The 26195-nt window shown below is 46.3% G+C and overlaps 1 protein-coding gene across 3 annotated transcripts in view; it reads left to right on the forward strand.

Moving 5' to 3' along the window:
- Window positions 1-26195, forward strand: part of LOC137385111 (NACHT, LRR and PYD domains-containing protein 3-like) — a 168436-nt gene that overhangs the window by 61574 nt on the left and 80667 nt on the right. For all 3 annotated transcript variants that reach the window (XM_068059892.1, XM_068059891.1, XM_068059893.1), the window contains exons 2-3: window positions 3362-3521; window positions 22148-22243. In XM_068059892.1, coding sequence (XP_067915993.1) covers window positions 22180-22243 — 64 coding nt within the window. In that variant the 5' untranslated portion in view covers window positions 3362-3521; window positions 22148-22179. The remainder of the gene's footprint in view (window positions 1-3361; window positions 3522-22147; window positions 22244-26195) is intronic.

Raw genomic sequence — 26195 nt, forward strand, 5'->3', positions numbered from 1 at the left:
GATGGACCCATTGTGATCAGACAGTGTGTAACCCGGGGAGGATGGAACCAGTGAGATCAGACAGTGTGGAACCCGGGGAGAATGGACCCATTGTGATCAGACAGTGTGTAACCCGGGGAGGATGGACCCAGTGAGATCAGACAGTGTGTAACCCGGGGAGGATGGACCCAGTGTGATCAGACAGTGTGTAACCCGGGGAGGATGGACCCAGTGTGATCAGACATTGTGTAACCCGGGGAGGATGGACCCAGTGAGATAAGACAGTGTGTAACCCGGGGAGGATGGACCCAGTGAGATCAGACAGTGTGTAACCCGGGGAGGATGGACCCAGTGAGATAAGACAGTGTGGAACCCGGGGAGAATGGACCCATTGTGATCAGACAGTGTGTAACCCGGGGAGGATGGACCCAGTGTGATCAGACATTGTGTAACCCGGGGAGGATGGACCCAGTGAGATAAGACAGTGTGTAACCCGTGGAGGATGGACCCAGTGTGATCAGACAGTGTGTAACCCGGGGATGATGGACCCAGTGAGATCAGACAGTGTGTAACTTGGGGAGGATGGACCCAGTGTGATCAGACAGTGTGGAATCCGGGGAGGATGGACCCAGTGAGATCAGACAGTGTGGAACCCGGGGATGATGGACCCAGTGAGATCAGACAGTGTGTAACTTGGGGAGGATGGACCCAGTGTGATCAGACAGTGTGGAATCCGGGGAGGATGGACCCAGTGAGATCAGACAGTGTGGAACCCGGGGATGATGGACCCAGTGAGATCAGACAGTGTGTAACTTGGGGAGGATGGACCCAGTGTGATCAGACAGTGTGGAATCCGGGGAGGATTGACCCAGTGAGATCAGACAGTGTGGAACCCGGGGATGATGGACCCAGTGAGATCATCTGTGTGTAACCCGGGGAGGATGGACCCAGTGCGATCAGACAGTGTGTAACCCGGGGAGGATGGACCCAGTGAGATCAGACAGTGTGTAACCCGGGGAGGATGGACCCAGTGCGATCAGACAGTGTGTAACCCGGGGAGGATGGACCCAGTGCGATCAGACAGTGTGTAACCCGGGGAGGATGGACCCAGTGCGATCAGACAGTGTGGAACCCGGGGGGGATGGACCCAGTGAGATCAGACAGTGTGGAACCCGGGGAGGATGGACCCAGTGAGATCAGTCAGTGTGGAACCCGGGGAGGATGGACCCAGTGAGATCAGACAGTGTGTAACCCGGGGAGGATGGACCCATTGTGATCAGAAAGTGTGTAACCTGGGGAGGATGGACCCAGTGTGATCAGACATAGTGTAACCCGGGGAGGATGGACCCAGTGAGATAAGACAGTGTGCAACCCAGGGAGGATGGACCCAAATGTGATCAGACAGTGTGTAACCCGGGGAGGATGGACCCAGTGAGATCAGACAGTGTGTGACCTGGGGAGGATGGACCCAGTGAGATCAGACAGTGTATAACCTGGGGAGGATGGACCCAGTGAGATCAGACAGTGTGTAACCTGGGGAGGATGGACCCATTGGGATCAGACAGTGTATAACCTGGGGAGGATGGACCCCAGTGCGATCAGACATTGTGTAACCGGGGGAGGATGGACCCAGTGTGATCAGACAGTGTGTAACCCGGGGAGTCTGGACCCAGTGTGATCAGACAGTGTGTAACCCGGGGAGGATGGACCCCAGTGAGATCAGACAGTGTGTAACCCGGGGAGTCTGGACCCAGTGTGATCAGACAGTGTGTAACCCGGGGAGGATGGACCCCAGTGAGATCAGACAGTGTGTAACCGGGGGAGGATGGACCCCAGTGAGATCAGACAGTGTTTAACCTGGGGAGGATGGACCCAGTGTGATCAGGCAGTGTGCAACCCAGGGAGTCTGGACCCCGTGTGATCAGATAGTATATAACCCGGGGAGGATGGATCCCAGTGAGATCAGACAGTGTGTCACCCGGGGAGTCTGGACCCAGTGTGATCAGACAGTGTGTAACCCGGGGAGGATGGACCCAGTGTGATCAGACAGTGTGTAACCCGGGGTGGATGGAGCCAGTGAGATCAGACAGTGTGTAACCCGGGGAGGATGGACCCAGTGTGATCAGACAGTGTGTAACCCGTAGAGAGTGGTCCCAGTGTGATCAGACATTGTGTAACCCGGGGAGGATGGACCCCGTGTGATCAGACAGTGTGTAACCCGGGGAGGATGGTCCGAGTGTGATCAGACAGTGTGTAACCCGGGGAGGATGGACCCAGTGTGATCAGACAGTATGTAACCCTGGGAGGATGGACCCCAGTGAGATCAGACAGTGTGTAACCCGGGGAGGATGGACCCAGTGTGATCAGACAGTATGTAACCCTGGGAGGATGGACCCCAGTGAGATCAGACAGTGTGTAACCCGGGGAGTCTGGACCCAGTGTGGTCAGACAGTGTGTAACCCGGGGAGGATGGTCCGAGTGTGATCAGACAGTGTGTAACCCGGGGAGGATGGACCCAGTGTGATCAGACAGTATGTAACCCGGGGAGGATGGACCTCAGTGAGATCAGACAGTGTGTAACCCGGGGAGCCTGGACCCAGTGTGATCAGACAGTGTGTAACCCGGGGAGTCTGGACTCAGTGTGATCAGACAGTGTGTAACCCGGGGAGGATGGACCCAGTGTGATCAGACAGTGTGTCACCCGGGGAGGATGGACCCAGTGTGATCAGACAGTGTATAACCCGGGGAAGATGGACCCAGTGAGATCAGACAGTGTGTAACCCGGGGAGGATGGACCCAGTGTGATCAGACAGTGTATAACCCGGGGAGTCTGGACCCAGTGTGATCAGACTGTGTGTAACCCGGGGAGGATGGACCCAGTGTGATCAGACAGTGTGTAACCCGGGGAGGATGGACCCAGTGTGATCTGACAGTGTATTACCCAGGGAAGATGGACCCAGTGAGATCAGACAGTGTGTAACCCGGGGAGGATGGACCCAGTGAGATCAGACAGTGTATAACCCGGGGAGGATGGACCCAGTGTGATCAGACAGTGTATAACCCGGGGAGGATGGATCCAGTGTGATCAGACAGTGTATAACCCGGGGAGGATGGACCCAGTGTGATCAGACAGTGTGTAACCCGGGGATGATGGACCCAGTGTGATCAGACAGTGTGTAACCCGGTGAGGATGGACCCAGTGTGATCTGACAGTGTGTAACCCGGGGAGGATTGTCTAATACACGGAGTGGAAGCGGTACATTTCTGCCAGAAACTCTGAGGATTTGCTGGCGTTCCTGGAGACGGAGTTTTGGATATGAGCAAATTGGTTTTGTACCTCACAGCTTCAATTTTATTCTCATTTTCTGTGGTTGTGTTATAGATTTCTTGGTAAATGATCGTGATGAGAAAGGTCCACAGCTGGACTGAGGATCTGTAGAGTAAGATACAACAGCAGGTGAACCAGCACAGGATTGTGAGAGCACCAACCAGAGAGAACCCTTCCCATTGAAAAAGCTTCGATAGATTGACTGGGGGAAAAGGTAAGAGAAAGTCCCATTTACTCTGAGAAACACTGGTCCTGTAGACTGTACAGAAAGGTTGCAAGGTAAGGCAGGAAATGGTGAGAATGAGACTGGGGGAGTCTAACTAATGCTCCGAAGACATCAGTTCAAACACAACCGCGGCAGCTGGAGGAATTTAAATTCAATAATTAACAAATCTAGAATGAAAACCTGGTATCATTGATGATCATGAAACCATCCCATCCTCAATTATGGTGGATCTTAACAGCTCAATGTAAAAAGCAAAGCTGAAGCATTTGTTACCGTCTTCACCCTGAAGTGACGAGTGAATGATCCATCTCGGCCTCCTCCTGAGATCCCCAGTATCACGGATTCTAATCTTCAGCCGGTTAGATTCGCTCCACATAATACCAAGGAACAGCTGAAGGCACTGGATACAGCAAAGGCTGTGGGCCCTGACAGCAACCCGCCTGTAGTGCTGGAGTATTTGATCAAGTGCGACATCAAGGAACCAGTATAATATTCAAACAATTGGGAATCGGGGTAAATATCTCTACAGCACTGTGGGTGTACCTCCTGCTCACGACTGCAGTGGTGTAAGAAGGCAGCTCACCACCACCTTCTCAAGGGCAATCAGGGATGGACAATAAATTCATTGCCTGGCCAGCAATGCTCACGGTCCAAGAACAGATTTTAAAAAAACATAATTATCCAGCAGGAAGCCATGCAATGAATTGTGAAGTGAGATCAGTTTTTGTCTCGAAACACCTGGTCACGAGTGAATGTTATGTGTATTTTTGAGTAATGGATTTGATTGAAGAGGTTACTCCAGCTGAAGCAGAGTCCAGCTGATGGGAACGTGTCTGTTTTCTAGGTTGGGCTGAACTTGCATCAACATTAGATCACAATATTAAAATTGCTCTGATCTGGTAACAAATCAAAAGGAAAAACTGAACTGAAAAGATCATGTTTAATTCACTGATCACAATGCACAGACCAGTCTCATTGATCAGAATGGCCCATCACTAACAGAATAAATTAATCATTCTCAAACAATTATAGTTATAATGGAATATATTGATAACTGCAAACATTGAAAGTGTGCAGTTTCTTGATGAAGATATGTATAATTGCAATATAACTGTAAACCCAGTCAGGGAGAATTGCAATTTGTTAACTGACATCATATATGACCCTGAGATGAGATTCCAACATCATGTTCACTCCATCACCAAGTACGCTAGTTCCACCTCCATAACCTCACCTGCCTCTACCCCCACCTGAACCCCTGCTGCTGAAAACCTCATCCATGCCTTTGTTAACTCTGAACTCGGCTATTCCATTGCCTTCCTGGCTGGCGTCACACCCTGGATTCTGCATAAATTTGAGCTCATCTAACAGTCTGCTGCCTGAATCCTAACTCCCAGCAAGTCCCGATCACCCCATCACCTCTGTGTTCAGTGACCAACATTATCTCCTGGTACAGCTTCATCTTGATGTCAGAATTCTCATTTTTGTTGTCAAATCCCTCCATGACCTTGCCCCTCCCTATCTCTGTAACAACTTCCAGCTGAACAACCCTCCGAGACATCTGCACTCCTTCAATTCCACCCTCTTGAACAGCTCTAGCATTGGCTACCATTCCTTCAGCAGCCGAGGCCCAAAGCTCTGGAATTCCCTGTTTAAACCTGCACCTTTAAGCTGGTCAGTAAGCTCTACTCTGATAAACAAGCTTTTGGTCAGCTCTGCTAATATTTCCTTATATGGCTGGGTGCCAAATGCTGTTTAGCAACAATCCTTTGAAGCAACTTGAGATGTTTTACTGTGATTAAGACACTGCATAAAGGGAATCTGGTCCTGATAACTAAAGATGTGTAGAATTGTAATATAACACTAACAATAGGCTTGAGGAATTGCAATAGATTGGTAACTGCAGAGGAAAAGGATTATGCTGTAGTGATAACTGTAGGGTTCAGGAATGATGCGATACCGAAAGCCGCAGTTATGTCTTCTTGCAACATTGATCACTGCAAACATGGGAACCTGTTGTACATTAAAAAAACTACAGGTACATCCTAGTGTCGTATCAATCATCCTTTTACCAAGGGTCAAATGAAATACAACAATAGAACTGTGATTGTGTGAGGGGTTTTCATGAGTAAGCGATACTGGGAAATAGGTTGAAACATTCTGATACATGTAGCTGTTGGGTAATCTTACCAGATTGCTTACCGCGCCCCTAGCCCAGCTGTTCCAGTACAGCTACAACAGTGGCATCTTTCCGGCAGTGTCGAAAATTGCCCAGGTATGTCCTGTACACAAAAAGCAGGGCAAATCCAATCCAGGCAATTACTGTCCCATCAGTCTACTCTCAATCATCAGTAAAGTGATGGAAGGTGTTGTTGACAGTGCCATCAAGCAGCACTTGCTTACCAATAGCCTGCTTAGTGATGCTCAGTTTGGGTTCTGCCAGGGCCACTCAGCTCCTGGCCTTGGTTCAAACATGGACAAAAAAGATGAACTCAAGAGGTGAGGGGAGAGTGACTGCCCTTGACATCAAGGCAGCATTTGACGGAGTATGGCATCAAGGAGCCCTAGCAAAACTGAAGTCAATGGGAAACAGGGGGAAAACTCTCTGCTGGTTGGAGTCATACCTCGCGCAAAGGAAGATGGCTGTGGTTGTTGGAGGTCAATCATCTGAGCCGGAGGACATCACTGCAGGAGTTCCTCAGGGTAGTGTCTTCGGCCCAACCATCTTCAGCTGCTTCATCAAAGACCTTCCTTCAATCATAAGGTCAGAAGTGGGGATGTTCACTGATGATTGCACAGTGTTCATTCGCGACTCCTCAGATACTGAAGCAGTCCGTGTAGAAATGCAGCAAGACCTGGATGATATCCAGACTTGGGCTGATAAGTGGCAAGTAACTTCACATCACATAAGTGGCAGGCAATCACCATCTCCAAAAAGAGAGAATCTAACCATCTCCCCTTTACATTCAATGGCATTGCGAAGGAGTTGAGCACATAATCTGGGATGACTGAGGGAGTGCTGCCATGTCAGGTTTTTAAAAATTTGATTCATGGGAAGTGGGCGTCACTGGCTAGGCCAACGTTTGTTGCCCATCCCTGATTGCCCTTGAGAAGGTGGTGGTGAGCTGTCTTCTTGAACTGCTGCAGTCCATGTGGTGCAGTTCCATCAACAGTGCAGATAGGGAGGGAGTTCCAGGTTGTTGACCCAACATCAGTGAAGGAACAGCAATATAGCTCCAAGTCTTGCCAAGCCTCCTTCGATGGCACCTTCCAAACCTGCGACCTCTACCACCTCGAAGGACAGGAGCAGCAAATGAATGGGAACACCACCATCTGCAAGTTCCCCTCCAAGTCACACACCATCCTGACTTGGAACTATATCGCCGTTCCTTCACTGTCGCTGGGTCAAAATCCTGGAACTCCCTTCCTAACAGCATTGTGGGTGTACCTACCTCACATGGACTGCAGCGGTTCAAGAAGGCAGCTCACCACCACCTTCTCAAGGGCAAGTAGGGATTGGCAATAATTGTTGGCATAGCCAGTGACGCCCACATCCCATGAATGAATTTTAAAAAAAAGTCAAATGGTGTGAGGCTTTGAGGGGAACTTGCAGGTTGTGATGTCCCCATGTAACTGCTGCCTTTGTCCTTCTAGGTGGTAGACATCAGGGGTTTGGAAGGTGCTGTTGAAGGAGGCTTGGCAAGTTGCTGCAGTGCATCTTGTGGATGGTACACACTGCTGTCACTGTCAGTGGTGGAGGGAGTGAATGTTTAAGATGGTGGCTGGGGTGTTAATCAAGTGGGAAGCTTTGTCCTGGATGGTGTCTAGCTTCTTGAGTGTTGAGCTGCACCCATCCACTCCTGACTGTGCCTCTAGACGATGGACAGGCTTTGGGGAGTTGGGAGGTGGGCTACTCACTGCACAGTTCCCAGCCACTGACCTGCTTTTGTAGCCACTGAATTTAAGTGGCTGCTTCCAGTTCACCTCTGGTCGATGGTAACCCCCAGCATGTTGATAGTGGGGTATTCAGCGATGGTAATGCCATTGAATGTCAAGGCGAGGTGGTTAGATTCTCTCTTGTTGGAGATGGTCATTGCCTGACACTTGGGTGGCGAGAATGTTAGTTGCCACTTCTCAGCCCAAGCCTGAATGTTGTCCAGGTGCAGCTGCACATGGACACAGATGGCTTCAGTATGTGAGGAGATGCGGATGGTCTTGAATCATCTTTCTTTTTTCAAAAATTCAATCATGGCATGTGAGTGCTGCTGGCAAGGTCAGCATTTGTTCCCTGTCCTTAATTCCCCTTGAGAAGGTGGTAGTGAGCCACTTTCTTGAACTGCTGCACTCCATGTGGTGTTGTTACACCAACAGTGCTGTTTGAGAAGGTGTTCAGGATTTTTCCCCACCATCAATGTAGGAACAGCGATCATGTTCCAATCCTCCCATAATGGAGGATTCAGCGATGCTAATGCCGTTGATCGTCAAGGGGTGATGGTTAGATTATCTTTTGTTGGAGATGGTCATTGCCTGGAACTTGTGTGGCATGAATGTTACTTGTCACTTATCAGCCTGCACCAGATCTTGCTGCAGTTGCTTCGGTATCTGAGGAGTTAGAAATGGAACTGAATACTGTGCAACAATCGGCAAGCATCCCCACTTCTGATCATATGATGGAGGGAAGGTCAGTGAAGCAGCTGAAGATAGTTGTGCAGTTCAACCCAGGTCCCGCCCTGTCTTTAATTATTCTTTCATGGGATGTGGGTGTCGCTGACGAGGCCAGCATTTATTTCCCATCCCGAGTTGCCCATGAGAAGGTGGTGGTGAGCTTCCTTCTTGAATCGCTGCAGTCCATGTGAGGTAGGTACACCCACAGTGCTGTTGGAAAGAGTTCCAGGGTTTTGATGCAGTGACTGAAGGAATGGCAATATAGTTCCAAGTCAGGATGGTGTGTGACTTGGAGGGGAATTTGCAGGTGGTGGTGTTCCCATGCATCGGCTGCCCTTGTCCTTCGAAGTGGAGAGGTCGTGGGTTTGGAAGGTGCTGTTGAAGGATCCTTGGTGACTTGCAGCAGTGCATCTTATAGATGCTACACACTGCCACTACTGTGCGTCGGTGGTGGAGGGAGTGAATGTTGAAGATGGTAGATTGGCACGCTATCAAGCAGGCTGCTTTGTCCTGGATGGTGTCGAGCTTCTTGAGTGTTGTTGGAGCTGCACCCATCCAAGTGGAGAGTATTCTATCACACTCCTGAGTTCTGCCTTGTAGATGGTGGACAGGCTTTGGGGAGTCAGGAGGTCAGTTACTTGCCGCAGAATTCCAAGTCTCTAACCTGCTCTTGTAGCCACGGTTCTTATGGCTGGTCCAGTTCGGTTTCTGATCAATGGTGACCCCTAGGATCTCGATAGTGGGGGATTCAGTGATGGTGATGCCATTGAATGTCTAGGGGAGATGGTTAGATTCTCTCTTGTTGGAGATGGTCATTGCCTGGCAATGTGTTGTGCGAATGTTACTTGCCACTTATCAGCCCAGGTCCAGCTGCATATGGACACAGATTGCTTCAGTATCCAAGAAGTCACAAATGATGCTGAACATTGTGCAATCATCAGTGAACATCTGCACTTCTGATCTTTATGATGGAGGTAAGGTCATTGGTGAAGCAGCTGAAGATGGTTGGGCTGAGGAACTCCCTGGAGTGATTTCCTGGAGCTGAGATGTTTGACTTTCAACAACCACAACCATCTTCCTTTCCACTAGGTATGACTCCAGCTAGTGGAGGGTTTTCCCCCGATTCCCATTCACTGCAGTTTTGCCAGGACTCCTTTTTTAGATTAGATTAGATTAGAGATACAGCACTGAAACAGGCTCTTCGGCCCACCGAGTCTGTGCCGAACATCAACCACCCATTTATACTAATCCTACACTAATCCCATATTCCTACCAAACATCCCCACCTGTTCCTATATTTCCCTACCACCTACCTATGCTAGTGACAATTTATAATGGCCAATTTACCTATCAACCTGCAAGTCTTTTGGCTTGTGGGAGGAAACCGGAGCACCCGGAGAAAACCCACGCAGACACAGGGAGAACTTGCAAACTCCACACAGGCAGTACCAGGAATCGAACCCGGGTCCCTGGAGCTGTGAGGCTGCGGTGCTAACCACTGCGCCACTGTGCCGCCCTACTTGACCATACTTGATCAAATGCTGCCTTGATCTCAAGGGCAGTCACTCTCACCTCATCTCTTGAGTTCAGCTCTTTTGTTCATGTTTGAGCTAAGGCTGTAATGAGGTCAGGAGCTGAGTGGCCCTGGCGGAACCCACAGTGAAGGTCAGTGAGCAGGTTATTGCTGAGTGAGCACCGCTTGATGGCACTGTCAATGCCCCCTACCAGCACATTGCTGATGAATGAGAGTGGACTGATGGGGCGGTAATTGGCTGGATTGGATTTGTCCTGCTTTTTGTGTACAGGACATACCTGGGCAATTTTTCACATTGTCGGATGGATGCCAGTGTTGTAGCTGTACTGGAACAGCTTGGCTAGGGATGCGGCAAGTTTTGGAGCACAGGTCCTCAGTACCATTGCAGGAATGTTGTCGGGGCCCATAGCCTTTGCAATATCCAGTGCCTGCAGCTATTTCTTGATATCATGTGGAGTGAATCGAATTGACTGAAAACTGGCATCTGTGATGGTGGGGACCTCAGAAGACCGAGATGGATCATCAACTCAGCACTTCTAGTGTTGAGGATTGTTGCAAATGCTTCAGCCTTATCTTTTGCACTGATGGGTTGGACTCCCCCATCATTGAGGATGGGGATATTTGTGGAGCCACCTCCTCCAGTTAGTTGTTTAATCGTCCACCACCTTTCACAACTGGATGTGGCAGGACTGCAGAGCTTAGACCTGATCCGTTGGTTGTGGCATCACTTAGCTCTGTCTTTCGCATGCCGCTTCTATTTGGCATGCAAGTAGTCCTGGGTTGTAGCTTCACCAGGTTGACACCTCATTTTTAGATATGCCTGGTCCTGCTCCTGGCATGCCCTCCTGCACTCTTCATTGAACCAGGGTTGATCCCCCGGCTTGATGGTAATGGTAGAGTGGGGGATGTGCTGGGCCATAAGGTTACAGATTGTGGTTGAATACAATTCTGCTGCCGCTGATGGCCCACTGCGCCTCATGGATGCCCAGTTTTGCATTGCTTGATCTGTTCGAAATCTATCCCAGTTAGCATGGTGGCAATGCCACACAACACGATGGGGGGGATCCTCAATGTGAAGACGGGACTTTGTCTCCACAAGGACTGTGCGGTGGTCACTCCTACCAGTACTGTCATGGACAGATACATCTGCGGCAGGTAGATTGGTGAGGATGAGGTGAAGTAGGTTTTTCCCTCTTGTCTCCATTAGGTCCTGCCACAGACCCTGTCGAGCAAATATGTCCTTTAAGACTTGGCTACCTCGGTCAGTAATGGTGCTACCATGCCACTCTTGGTGATGGACGTTGAAGTCCCCCATCCAGAGTACATTCTGTGTCCTTGCCACCTTGTGTGCTTCTTCAGTAATCAATTGATCCAGCTTTCAGCTGTTGTGCCTAATACGCACTTACTCTTCAAGAATTCACGGAATCCGATTGGTGAAAGGTATATCAATATTTTATTCACACACTAAATCATCAAATACAAGCTCTCACTCACTTGCACAGTATCAAGAATCATCAAAGTACAAGCACTCACTACGTGCACAGTATACTACTCGCCAAGGCACGAGGTGATCAGTCTTGGACTTGCCGCTGCTCTTCTGTTCTCTGAGCCCTTGGCTCAGGGGTATCTTCTCGAGTGTTCTTCCCTGGGATTCTCGGGCCATTCCCAGTTTCAGTCAGAGGTTAAATCTTGCTTCCAAGACCCTCCCCTCGTCCTTACTCATATGGGTCTGACATAATGGCATAATGGTAATTCCGAAGAAGGGTCACTGACCCAAAACGTTAACTCTGCTTCTCTTTCCACAGATGCTGCCAGGCCTGCTGAGTGGTTCCAGCATTTCTTGTTTTTGTTTCAGATTTCCAGCATCCGCAGTATTTTGCTTTTATTATTAATGGTAATTCCTTATTTGGCTCAGTGAGAACCTGGTCAACACTTTACAGTTTCCATTATCTACTATGAGTCTAATCATATCTTGTGTCCATGATGACACCTTTTATCTGGTATGTGCAAGGACAGTGTCTGGGATCATCAATATGTCTTTTCTATACTGTCTACAATTCCTCAGCCATCTGTGTATTGTGGCCCCATTCTACCCAGCCCCCTTATGCTTAAAAGCACTGTTCATTGTTGTGTGACTAGCCCCTTTGTTTCCACTAAGTTCTCATGTGTTTTTGCTATATGTGCTTTTACTGGGTCTGCATCCCCTCCCCCCACTCCCCCCCACCTTTGATCCTGCAGGGCTATGCCCAAGGGATCACACCCCATGCCTCTTGGGTAGTCCACTTGTACAATTACAATTTCATTGTCAAAGCATAAGCAGTGTAATGTAAATGAAAGCACAATTTAAACATCACTATTATTACATAATCACTTGTGCAAACGTAATACCGTCGCAATTTCATTTTTAAAGTCCGTGGTTTAGATGTTTCAAAAGGAACAGGGAGGGAGGTAAAAGAGTTGGGTGAGTGGCATTGCTAATCAGGGATAGTATCACAGCTGCAGAAAGGGAGGTCGTCGAGGAAGGTTTGTCTACTGAGTCAGTATGGGTGGAAGTCAGAAACAGGAAAGGAGCAGTCACTTTACTGGGAGTTTTCTATAGACCCCCCAATAGCAACAGAGACACGGAGGAACAGATTGGGAGGCAGATTTTGGAAAGGTGCAGAAGTAACAGGGTTGTTGTCATGGGTGACTTCAACTTCCCTAATATTGATTGGAACCTCCTTAGTGCAAATAGTTTGGATGGAGCAGTTTTTGTCAGGTGTGTCCAGGAAGGTTTCCTGACCCAATATGTAGATAGACCGACTAGAGGGGAGGCGATGTTGGATTTGGTGCTTGGCAACGAACCAGGCCAGGTGGCAGATCTCTCGGTGGGAGAGCATTTCGGTGATAGTGATCACAACTCCCTGACCTTTACGATAGTCATGGAGAGGGATAGGAGCAGACGGGATGGGAAAATATTTAATTGGGGGAGGGGGAATTACAATGCTATTAGGCAGGAACTGGGGAGCTTAAATTGGGAACAGATGTTCTCAGGGAAATGCACCACCGAAATGTGGAGGTTGTTGAGGGAGCGCTTGCTGCGACTGCTGGATAGGTTTGTCCCGATGAGGCAAGGAAGGGATGTTAGGGTGAAGGAACCTTGAATGACAAGAGATGTGGAACAGCTAGTCAAGAGGAAGAAGGAAGCTTACTTAAGGTTGAGGAAGCAAGGATCAGACAGGGCTCCAGAGGGTAACAAGGTAGCCAGGAAGGAACTGAAGAATGGACTTAGGAGAGCTAGAAGGGGACATGAAAAAGTCTTGGCGGGTAGGATTAAGGAAAATCCCAAGGCGTTCTACACTTATGTGAGGAACAAGAGAATGGCCAGAGTGAGGGTAGGGCCGATCAGGGATAGTGGAGGGAACTTGTGCCTGAAGCCGGAGGAGGTAGGGGAGGTCCTTAATGAATACTTTGCTTCAGTATTCACTAGTGAGAGGGACCTTGTCATTTGTGAGGACAGCGTGAAACAGGCTGATATGCTCGAACAGGTTGATGTTAAGAAGGAGGATGTGCTGGAAATTTTGAAAGACATGAGGATAGATAAGTCCCCGGGGCCAGACGGGATATACCCAAGGATATTAAGGGAAGTGAGGGAAGAGATTGCCGCGCCTTTGGCGATGATCTTTGCGTCCTCACTGTCCACTGGTACCAGATGGTTGGAGGGTGGCAAATGTTATTCCCTTGTTCAAGAAAGGGAATAGGGATAACCCTGGGAATTACAGACCAGTCAGTCTTACGTCGGTGGTGGGCAAATTATTGGAGAGGATTCTGAGAGCCAGGATTTATGATTATTTGGAAAAGCATAGTTTGATTAGAGATAGTCGGCATGGCTTTGTGAGGGGCAGGTCATGCCTCACAAGCCTTATTGAATTCTTTGAGGATGTGACAAAACACATTGATGAAGGAAGAGCAGTGGATGTGGTGTATATGGATTTTAGCAAGGCGTTTGATAAGGTTCCCCATGGTAGGCTCATTCAGAAAGTAAGGAGGCATGGGATACAGGGAAAGTTGGCTGTCTGGATACAGAATTGGCTGTCCCATGGAAGACAGAGGATGGTAGTAGATAGACTTCAGCCTGGAGCCCGGTGACCAATGGTGTTCCGCAGGGATCTGCTCTGGGACCTCTGCTCTTTGTGATTTTTGTAAATGACGGATGAGGAAGTGGAAGGCTGGGCTAGTAAGTTTGCCGATGACACTAAGGTTGATGGAGTTGTGAATAGTGTGGAGGGCTGTTGTAGGTTGCAACGGGACATTGACAGGATGCAGAGCTGGGCTGAGAAGTGGCAGATGGAGTCCAACCTGGAAAAGTGTGAAGTGATTCATTTTGGAAGGTCGAATTTGAATGCAGAATACAGGCTGAAAGAGAGGATTCTTGGCAGTGTGGAGGAACAGAGGGATCTTGGGGTCCACGTCCATAGATCCCTCAAAGTTGCCACCCAAGTTGATAGGGTTGTTAAGAAGGCGTATGGTGTGTTGGCTTTCATTAACAGGGGGATTGAGTTTAAGAACCGCGAGGTAATGCTGCAGCTCCATAAAGCCCTGGTGAGACCACACTTGGAATATTGTGTTCAGTTCTGGTCGCCTCATTATCGGAAGGATGTGGAAGCTTTAGAGAGGGTGCAGAGGAGATTTACCAGGATGCTGCTTGGACTGGAGGGCATGTCTTATGAAGAAAGTTTGAGGGAGCTAGGGCTTTTTTCATTGGAGCGAAGAAGGATGAGAGGTGAGTTGATAGAGGTGTACAAGATGATGAGAGGCATAGATAAAGTGGATAGCCAGAGACTTTTTCCCAGGGCGGAAAGGGCTATCACCAGGGGGCATAATTTTAAGGTGATTGGAGGAAGGTTTCGGGGAGATGTCAGAGGTCGGTTCTTTACACAGAGAGTGGTGGGTGCGTGGAATGCACTGCCAGCGGTGGGAGTAGAAGCAGACACATTAGGGACATTTAAGCGACTCTTGGATAGGTACATGGATGATAGTAGAATGAAGGGTATGTAGGTAGTTTGATCTTAGAGTAGGTTAAAGATTCGGCACAACATCGTGGGCCGAAGGGCCTGTACTGTGCTGTACTGTTCTATGTTCTACATTGATCATTCATTAATTCTGGTACCTGTCCTGCATCAGTTTGCCTCTAACTTTCCTGAGTTTGTTCTAACATCCATGAACCATTTGTACTACAAACACTTTCATTGTTTGAAATGTCATGGATCTCCTTTACCTTTTCTATGATATCATTAATAGTGTGAGCATGATCTTCCAGTAGTCTCACCAGTCCTTCCAGAGAAGTCGAAGGAGCTCCTCCTTACTCTGTGCCAACTGCTGGTGGAATATCGATGGACTATTATGAAATCCCTGAGGGAGACACGTCCAGGTGTACTGTTGTCCCTGGAACGTAAACGCAAATTTATATTGACACTCTTGTGCCAGCAGTATGGACCAGAACCCATTGCTGATGTCCAACACAGTAAACCAGTTAGACAGTTTTAGTTTTTTTTTGTTTTCTCCAACTTTGATTGTCCTCTTTAAATGTCAGATAAATTTCCCTTTGAGTGCTTTAAATAACCACTCATATCAATTACATTTTGTTTATCGATTCCAATTTCTTATGCCTAGACTTGGTGGTGTTGCATTTTTTTTTACATTTAAAGACAGAAGTGCTTGCAACGATCTCTCTCTCTCAAGCACTTTGTCTCATTGATAAAGATTCTGTGACATTTGATGTCTGCAGTTAAGATCTTAAATTCTTCAAGCTGCCAGATCTCCTGCTGTGGCATCAGTTCTCATGTGGCCTTGGAACCTACCATCACCTGCTTAAAAAAAACGAAAAGAATACATTGTGGCTCTGCTCCTGAGCCCAATGGGTTAATTTATCCAATTATATCTTGTCAATTTAGAAATTTAAGATTTAATAATGTCCAATATATATAAATTTTACTCTCAGCAATGCAAAAATTGTGTGGTGGAGTAAATGGAAAAACAATATTGGAGGAGCATAGGTGTCGGATAGATGCAGAATAGGTGTAGGAATTATAGGGTTGTCATAGTAGGTGATTTTAATTTTCCTAATATTGACTGGGACTGCCTTAGTGCTAAGGGATCAGATGGGGAAGAATTTGTTAAGTGTGTCCAGGATAGTTTTCTGAAGCAGTATGTGGATCGCCCTACTAGAGAAGGGGCTACACTCGACCTCCTCTTAGGAAATGAGGCTGGGCAGGTGGTTGATGTGTCAGTGGGGGAGCACTTTGGGACTAGTGACCATAACTCTATTAGCTTCAAGATAGTTATGGAAAAGGATAGGACTGGTCCTCAAGTTGAAGTCCTAAATTGGGGGAAGGCTAATTTCGATGGCATCAGACAGGATCTCTTAAAAAGTTGAATGGGAGAGGCTGTTTACAGGTGAAGGGACGTCTGGCAAGTGGGAAACTTTTAAAAGTGAGATAGGAAGAGTTCAGGGCCAGCATATTCCTGTTAGATTGAAGGGCAAGGCTGGCAAGTTTAGGGAACCTTGGTTGACGAGGGATATTGAGGGCCTGGTCAGGACAAAGAAGGAGGCATATGTCGGGTATAGGCAGCTGGGATCAAGCGAGTCCCTTGAGGAGTATAGGGGATGTAGGACTACACTTAATAAGGAAATTAGGAGGGCGAAAAGGGGCCATGAGTTTTCCCTGGCAGTTAAGATAAAGGAGAATCCTAAAAGATTCTATAAGTATATTAAGAGTAAAAGGGTAGCTAGGTAGAGAGTAGGTCCCCTTAAGGATCAGTGTGGTAATCTATGTGTGGAGCCACGGGAAATGGGCGAGTTCTTAAATGAATACTTCTCGTCTGTATTTACCGTGGAGATGGTCATGGAAGCTAGTGAGTTCAAGGGAGGGAACAGCGATATCCTGGAGCATATCAACATTACAAATTTGGAGGCTTTGAAGCACATTAAGGTGGATAAATCCCCAGGGCCTGACCAGGTGTATCCTAGGATGCTATGGGAAGCAAGGGAGGAGATTACTGGGGCCCAGGCAGAGATTTTTGTATCATCATTAGCCACGGGTGAGGTACTGGAAGACTGGAGTATAGCTAATGTTGTGCCTTTATTGAAGAAGGGTAGCAGGGATAAGCCAGGGAACTACAGGCTGGTGAGTCTTACATCAGTGGTGGGAAAGTTATTGGAAGGGATTCTGAGAGACAGGATTTATATGCATTTGGAAAGGCAAGGTCTGATTAGGGATAGTCAGCATGGCTTTGTGCGTGGGAAATCATGTCTCACGAATTTGATTGAGTTTTTTGAGGAAGTGACCAAGAGGATTGATGAGGGCAGGGCGGTGAATGTTTTCTACATGGACTTTCGCAAGGCCTTTGACAAGGTCCCGCATGGTAGGCTGGTCCGGAAGGTTCGAACACATGGGATCCAGGGTGAGCTAGCCAATTGGATACAAAATTGGCTTGGTGATAGGAGGCAGAGAGTGGTAGTGGAGGGTTGTTTTTTCAGATTGGAGGCTGGTGACCGGTGGTGTGCCACAGGGATCGGTGCTGGGTCCTCTGTGGTCTGTCATGTATATTAATGACTTGGATGTGAATGCAGGGGGCATGATTAGTAAGTTTGCAGAAGACACCAAAGTTGGTGATATAGTGGACAGTGAAGAAGATTGTCTAAGGGTTACAACAGGATATAGATCAACTGGGAAAGTGGGCAAGGGATTGGCAAATGGAATTTAATGCAGACAAGTATGAAATGATGCATTTTGGGAAGTTAAACCAGGGCAGGACATATACAGGGAATGGCAGGGCCCTGGGGAGTGTTGTTGAGCAGACAGACCTTGGGGTGCAAGTACATAGTTCCCTGAAAGTGGCAAAACAGGTAGACAGGGTGGTGAAGAAGGCGTATGGCATGCTTGCCTTCATCGGCCGAGGCATTGAGTACAAGAGTTGGGACATCATGTTACAGTTGTACATAATGTTGGTTAGGCCGCATTTGGAATACTGTGTGCAGTTCTGGTCGACGCACTACAGGAAAGATGTGATTAAGCTAGAGAGGGTGCAGAAAAGATTCGCAAGGATGTTGCCTGGTTTGGAGGGCTTCTTTTATATATAAAGAGAGATTGGATAGGCTGGGTCTGTTTTCCCTGGAGCGAAAGAGGCTGAGCGGGGACATGATAGAAGTATATAAAATTATGAGAGGCATAGATAGGGTAGATAGCCTGAGTCTGTTTCCCATGGTAGGGGTGACTAAAACAAGAGGGCATAGATTTAAGGTGAGAGGGAGGACGTGTCAAGGGAATCAAAGGGGTACATTTTTCACACAAAGAATAGTGGGTATCTGGAATGAGCTGCCTGAGGAGGTGGTGGAGGCAGGAACAGTAGCAACATTTAAGAGGCATCTGGACAGGTACTTGAATGAGCAAGGCATAGAGGGATATGGAATTCATGCAGGCAGGTGGGATTAGCATAGATGGGGATTATGGTTGGCATGGACGCGGTGGGCCGAAGGGCCTGTTTCTATGCTGCACGACTTTATGACTCTAATAGCTGCAGCAGAGTTAATTTTTTTGCTTGTCTTCAAGGGGGTGGAGCAAAACCTTCTTAGCTGCATCACACTACGTAACCTTTTTTTTTGATCGAAGAGAACTACACTCCATTTTCAACTGTTTTTTTTGATATCCTTAGGGTTTGAAAACAACAAAATCATTAGTAACAGTATCAACTTAAAAGGAAAGCATCTCCATCAGGAAAGGCAGCGTTTTAGATTAAACTCCAATTGTTTGCAAACTTTTAGCATCTTTTGTGAAAGGTTTCTAATCCAAGGATTTTTTTTTTTACAACAAAGATGATTCCAAATTCCAATTCACTGCAATAAATATTTAAAAATCAAAACTGCCAATGTAATATGAGCGAGCCTCATGTTCGGAATTAAAGACTCCCCAAAACTTGACATAATAAACTCGAAAGTTCATTGTGGCCACAAATGAAATTTGCAGTTTTCTTAACTTAACAGGTCAGTTCACCTTTATAATATAAACTTAACTCAGACTTATTAACTTAGAATACTTATTAACTACACACAGAACAGAATAGCACGTGCTTTTTTTTTTAAAAGATACTTAAATGACGTCTTTTTTTCTGTTCTTCCTTCAGGCGCCTTTTCAAATGACTGTAATAAAACCAAAAACTAAAGAAAAAGTTATTTAACATTCTTCAAACAAAAGATTTAACACCAGTTTCTTTTTAAAATAAACTTTCAACAAACAGAATCTTTCCCAGATCTTTGTTTATTCTTCTCTCCCTTAAACCAATATCCAATTCCTGACATTTGCTACTTAAAACAGTCAGTAAAACATGTCTTTAATTTAAACTGCAAATAAAAGAATAGATTTTAAACTGGAACTCCAATTAAAGCAGTGTTTTAAATTTCAAATTGGGTTTCTGCCAGACCTCTTCAGACCTTCAAGGCTGAAGCTTATCTCTCAGAAAATTGTTCATTGCCTTTTCACAGATGTAAAACCAATTTTAAAATAGAAATAAAAACTTTAACTTAAAATATAATTCAATTTTATATTCAATTCTTGGGTGCACAATCTTAAATTGAAATGATCAACAATCACTTTTCACACTCATTCAGTTCCAAACAGCTTAGAAAATTTGATTCCTGTCATGGGTTATAAATACAAAGTACCAAAATCTGTGTCAAATTCCCTGGCCCAATACCAAGGAACACACAGGTTCAAATAGTTCACAACCACAACATGACTCAAGTTCCCACAAAATATACACGTGTAAAACAAAAATGACAAATAACAGACTCGTGCTTTCATCGTTGAGGCCAGACAACAAAGAGTTAACGACTGTCAGTTCTACAAAACACAAGCTGCACATCCCAAGGTCATGCATTTCATTCGTGGAAGCTTCCAACATTCACACATTAGAATCAAAAGACGCAGTAACTTGTTTTTATTCACTTGAAATTTCATTGAAACATAGTCTTTTTTATGTTACTCTGCCATAAACCTAGTCATGGAGCCCTCTGACCCCCTCAGTTATTAATGAGCCATAGGTAAGGCCAGGGTGGGGGCCGAAGGCTCGATTGGAGGTTAGGTGGGGGTGGGGGGTTGTCATCCCAAGGACTGTAACCATCGTCATGGTACTTACTGGACTTATTGGCCAAGTCAGCCCGATTAAAGTCATCATTGTCATCATACTCCCTATCAGCAAACGCACGTATTATACCCCTTTGCGCTGGGGAGCTAACGTGAACATTGGTCCTTTGGAGAATGAGACTGGGAAGTTAATAATGTGAAACAAGGAAATGGCAGAGTTTGAACAAGTCTTTTGTATCTGTCTTCACAGTAGAAGACATTAAAAGCATCCCAAGAATAACAAAAAACAAGAGGCAAAAGAGAGGGAGGAAGTTAAAACAATCAAATATCACAAGAGGAAAAGTATTAGGAAAACTAATGGGACTAAAGACTGACAAGTCCCCTGGACCTGATGGCCTGCAAACTATTGTCTTAAAGGAAGTGGCTGCAGAGATAGTGGATGCATTGGATGCAATCTTCCAAAATTCCCTAGATTCTGGAAAGATCCCAGCCTGTTGGAAAACCAGCCTAACATCTGTCATTGGGAAAATGCTAGAATGCATTATTAAAGGAATATTAGCAGAATATTTAGAAAATCATGATGAGCAGAGCCAACCTGGCTTTATGAAAGGGGAACCATGTGTGACAAATTTATTGGAGTTCTTTGAGGATGTAACAAGCAGGCAGGCAGGGTAGATAAAGGGGAACCAGCAGATGTAGTATATTTGGATTTCCAAAAGGCATTCGATAAGGTTCCATCTAAAAGGATACTACACAAGAGCTCCTGGTGTTCGGGGTAATATATTAGTGTGGATGAAGGATTGGCTAACTGACAGGGAACAAGAGAGTTGGGATAAATGGGGCATTTTCATGTTGGCAAACTGTAACTAGTGGATTGATCAGGGATCAGTGCTGAGGCCTCAACTACTTAAGATCTGTTTTAATGACTTAGACGAAGGGACTGAGTGTAATGTAGCCAAATTTGCAGACGATACAAATATAGGTAGAAAAGCAAGTTGTGAGAAGAACACAGTGTCTGCAGAGAGATACAGGTGAAGTGAGTGGCAAAATTTGGCAGATGGAGTATAATGTGGGAAAATGTGAGGTTGTCCACTTCAGGAGGAATAGAAAAGCAGATTGTTAACATGGAGAGAGACTGCAGATACTGTGGTACAGAGGGATCTGGGTGTCCTTGTACATGAATCACTAAAAGTCAGCTTGCAGGTAAAGAAAGTAATTAGGAAGGCAAATGGAATGTGTTGGTCTTTAATGCAAGGGGGATGGAGTATAAAGGTAGGAAGCCTTGCTACAACTGTACAGGGCTTTGGCGAGTCCACATCTAGAGTACTCTACAGCTTTGACTTCTTACTTAAAGGAGAGGTATACTTGAAGCAGTTCAGAGAAGGTTCACTAGGCTGATTCCTGGGATGCAGGAGTTGTCTTATGAGGAAAGGTTGAGAAGGTTGGGCCTATACTCACTGGAGTTCAGAAGAATGTGATGTGATCTGATTGAAATGTATAAGATTCTGCGGGGGCTTGATAGGGTCGTTGCTGAGAGAATGTTACCCTTTGTGGGAGAGTCTAGATCTAGGGGGCACAGTTTCAAAATAAGGGGTCTCCCATTTCAGACAGATGAGGAGGAATTTCTTCCCTCAGAGGGTTTTCAATCTTTGGAATTCTGTTCTCCAGAGAGCAGTGAAGGCTGTGGGTCATGGAATATATTCCAGGCTGAAATAAAAACAAGAAATGCTGGAAATACTCAGCAGATCTGGCATCATCTGTGGAGAGAGAAGCAGAGTTAACATTTCAGGTCAATGACCCTTCATCAGAACCAATTCAAACATCTCAACTCAACAAGTCAAAAATATTAAATGAAAATCTGTAAATATAAAAAGAATAAAATACTGTCATACTGAATAAAACGGAACTAAAGATCTTTTAGTTCATCAATTGTCACCCACTCCACATTACCCTGCAGAATATTCTCTATCTCAGGAATAAGTCTGACTTTATCCTGCACTGTATGAGTTAATCTTACTAATGGGTTCTCCCAGTGCAGAGTCTCGGCCGATGGGAGCCTGTCTGAACTATATGGTGGAGATCAGTAGGACTCACTGGATTTCACTGGGCAGCTGTCAGTGTTATACCTGATGTGGAGAGTTGATCAGAACACTCGGGAAATGCTCGATCCCAGAGCTGACAGCTATTGTACTGATGGGGGACATGGGACTGATATCATGTTTAACAAGACAACGTTCTACCTCTCAATTTCATATTTCTGTGTAACCTTCCTATTAATATTGTATTTATTACAGAATATCAGAATCTGAGAACGCCTGTCACCAACATGGCTGAAGTTTCAAACGGGGGAGAAGATCCAACATCTTCAACAAGGATGAGAATGGACACAGGTAGGTTCACAAAATACGTCAAATATACTTTCTGTCCTGACAAAGGTGTCCAGGTCTTGGGCAAGAACCTGCAGCTCACACAGGAAGAGGGAACAGGACAGGGACTGAGTGAGTGAGCATCTAGAGGGGCATCATATTGACAGGTGGACAGATCCCTGAGCACAGGAACTGTCTAGTAGATACCTGGTATTGGGGACTGTAAGGTGAATGGAGATAGTGGGCAGAATTTTCCCTCCAGGAGTGGGAAATAGAAGTCGAGACAGTTTCTGGGTCCCGAACCCGCCCACGGGGCGGGCGATGGGGTGCAGTTGGAAAACAGTCACAAGCCCTGATTTGTGCCGGCCAACTAATGGCCAGAGGACAGGCTCGCCGTCCAGTTAAGGGTGGCAGGCAGGCCCTTAGGCCCTCCAGCTTCATCAGAGGCTTTTCAGCTTGAAAGGAGTAACAGGCTGAAATAGATGGTAAGTAAGGGAGAGGGTGCTTCAAAATGGAGGCACCCTCTCTATCCTCATCTTTTTAAAACTTAAATTTTAAAAAGAAAATGGATCTTGCAGCCAGGCTAGCAGTGTTGGTGCATCTGCACCTGAATAGACAGGGAGGGTCTGTATGCTTGCCTCGAGCACTAGCCCTCCTGGTCTGCTGCTGAGAGGCCATCTCCAAGCAGTTAAACTGGCCCCAGCTACCTGCGGGGATCTGGAGGCCAACTGGAAAATCCCAGTTGGTTTCCTTTAATTGGCTTCAATAGGCTCTCAGTGAGCCGTATCGGCTACCCACCACATGCCCGGGGGGCGGGGAGTAGTGGGGGAGGTGGTTGCCCTGCCGCACGTTTCCCCCCCCCATCAACCACCCCATCTCCGCGCACATGGCTTGAGGCTGGGATGGAGCTGGGGAACTGGCACGTCAGCCAGTCAGCGGGGCTGTTCTGAACACCTGTCCACCTCTGATCCTGGCCCTGGAAGTGTCAAAAAATCAAGATCAGTGACTCAGCGAAAGGTCTTCTTGAGTAACAGTGTGGCACGAGGAAGCAGGAGGTCACCCCGAGTGGGGTCAGGGTGAGAAGCAGGTGGGGCACAGGAGAGTGATAGTGGTGGGAGATTCTATAGTCAGTGGAATAGACAGACTCTTCGACAACCCTGAGCAGGTCCAGAATGGTAAGTTTCGTCCCTGGTGTCAGTGGGAAGAATCACAGAATTGCTACAGCACAGGAGTTGGCCATCCAGCCCATCATGACCGCACTGGCTCTCTGAAAGAGCAACTCCCTCAATTCCATACCCCTGCCTTCTCCCTGTAACCCTGAACATTCTTCCTTTTTCATATAACTGTCTAATTCCTTTTTGAATGCTTCAATTGAACCTGCCTCCACCATGTACTCAGGCAGCGCATTCCAGACCTTAACCACTCGCTGTGTGAAAATGTTTTTCCTCATGTCACTTTTGCTTCTCTTACCAAATACTTTAAATCTGTGCCCTCTCGTTCTCGATCCTTTCACGAATGAGGAACAGTTTCTCTCTCTCTACTCTGTCCAGACCCCACATGATTTTGAATACCTCTGTCAAATCACCTCTCAGCCTTCTGTTCTCCAAGGAAAACAGTCCTAACTTCTTCAATCTATCTTCATTACTGAAATTCCTCATCGCTAGAAGCATTCCAGGTGGGAGCATCTCTGCGAAGCCAGGGAAAGCAGATAATAGCCACGTTTGGAACCAATATCCTGAACATAAGCAATAGGAGCTGGAATAGGCCACTTGTTCCTTCAAGACTGTTCCACCATTCAATATCACGGCTGAACTTCTACTTTAACTCCACCTTCCCGCACGAACCCATATCCCTTCATTCCCTTAGTACCCAAAGATCTCTAGACTTCCATCTTGAATTTGCTCAACAACTGAGTATCCACAGCTCTCTGAAATAGAGAATTTCAGAGATTCACAACCCTTTGAGTGAGCTAATTTCTCAACTCAGTCCTATACGGCCAACCCCTTATTCTGAGACTCAATTTTCTCAATTTCCAACTCAGGGAAACATGTTCTCAGCATCTAACCTGTCAAGCTCCTCGTGAATTTTATATGTTTCAATTAGATCACCTCTCATGCTTCTGAACTCCAGGGAATATAGGCCTAGTCTACTCGATCTCTCCTCCTGAGACAATCCCTTCATCCCAGGAACATGTCTAGTGAACATTTTTTGCACTCCCGCTAGGGCAACTATTTTCTTTCTTGGGTAAGGAGACCGAAACTGCCCACAGTAGATCAGATGTGACCTCATCAATGTTTTGTATAATTATACCAAGACTCCTTTATTCTTATTCCCCAATCCCTTTGTAACAAAAGCTAACTTACCTTTTGCCTCTTTTGAAAAATCTGGTGTTCATGAAAGGCACTATATAAATGCAAGTCTTTTTTCTTTAACATGAAGACAGATACAGAGTATTTGTTTGATGTCACTGCCATTTCCCTATTCCCCATTATAATTTCACTTGTCTCTGCTCCTAAAGGGCCCAGATTTACTTTCATTCATCTCTTCCTATTTACATACCTATAGAAACATTTACAATCTGTTTTTATGTCTCTTGCTAATCTACTCTCCTATTCTCTTTCCTTGTTAATTTCTTGGTCCTCCTTTGCTGAATTCTGCAATCATCGGGCTTATTACTCTTCCAGGCAACATTATAAGCCTCTTCCTTTGATTTAATACTAACTTTAACTCTTCTTGTTAGCCATGGTTGGACCACTTTTTCTGTAGGTTTTTGAGCCTTAAAGGGATATGTTTATGACTGTATGACATAATTTGAAAAAGTCATAAAACAGCAGTCACAGTAAATAGTTGTTTTTCAGACTGGAGAATGGTAGATAGTGGTGTTCTCCAAGGGTCAGTGTTAGGACCACTTTTTTTTTTGCAATATATAAATAACTTGGATCTTGGAATAGAATAGAATCTCAAAATTTGTCGATGACGCCAAACTTGGCGGAGTGGCAAACAGTGAAGATGAGACCGCACCTGCCGTATTGGGTCCAGTTTTTGTCTCCTTACCTTAGGAAAGATATACTTGCCATAGAGGGAGTGCTACGAAGGTTCACCAAACTAATTCCTGGGATGGAGGGACTGTCCTCTGAGGAAAGATTAAATAGACTGGGCCTTTGTTTCTCTGGAGTTTAGAAGAATGAGAGGTGATCTCATTCAAATATACAAAATTCTTACAGGGCTCAGCACAGTCGATGCAGGAAGGATGTTTCTCTTGGTTGGGGAGTATAAAACTAGGGGACACAGTCTCAGAATAAGGGACAGGCCATTTAGGACTGAGGTGAGGAGGAATTTCTTAACTCGGAGGGTGGTGAATCTTTGGAATTCTCTGCCCCGGAGGACTGTGGAGGCTCAGTCATTGAGTATGTTCAAGATTGAGATCAATAGATTTCTACATATTGAAAACATCAAGGGATACGGAGATATTGCAGGAAAATGGTGTAGAAGTAGATCAGCCATGGTCTCATTGAATGGCGGAGTGGGCTCAAAGAGCTGAATGGCCTCATCCTGCTTCTATTTCTTATGCTCTTAAACTGCCTGGAACAGGACATAGATATACTAGCAGAATGGGCAGACAAGCGGCAGATGGAATTTTGTCTTTTGGCAAAAGGGATAGGGTGAGACAATATAGTCTTAATAGCACAGTTCTAAAGAGTGTGGAAGACCAGGGGGACCTGGGGGTGCATGCATGTCGATCTTTGAAGATGGCAGGACCTATTGAGAGGGTGGTTCGGAAAGCATATGGGATCATGGGCTTTACATATAGAGGCATAGAGTACAAAAGCAGGGAGGTTATGCTGAACCTTTATAAAGCTCTGGCAACTAGACTATTCTATCCAGTACTGATCACTATACCTGAGGAAAGATGTGAGGGTCCTTGAGAGGGTACACAGGAGATTTACCAGAAAGGTTTGTAGGGATGGGGGATTTT

This window comes from Heterodontus francisci, chromosome 28 (genome assembly GCF_036365525.1).
Source record: "Heterodontus francisci isolate sHetFra1 chromosome 28, sHetFra1.hap1, whole genome shotgun sequence".
In the NCBI taxonomy this organism is placed as follows: Eukaryota; Metazoa; Chordata; class Chondrichthyes; order Heterodontiformes; family Heterodontidae; genus Heterodontus; species Heterodontus francisci.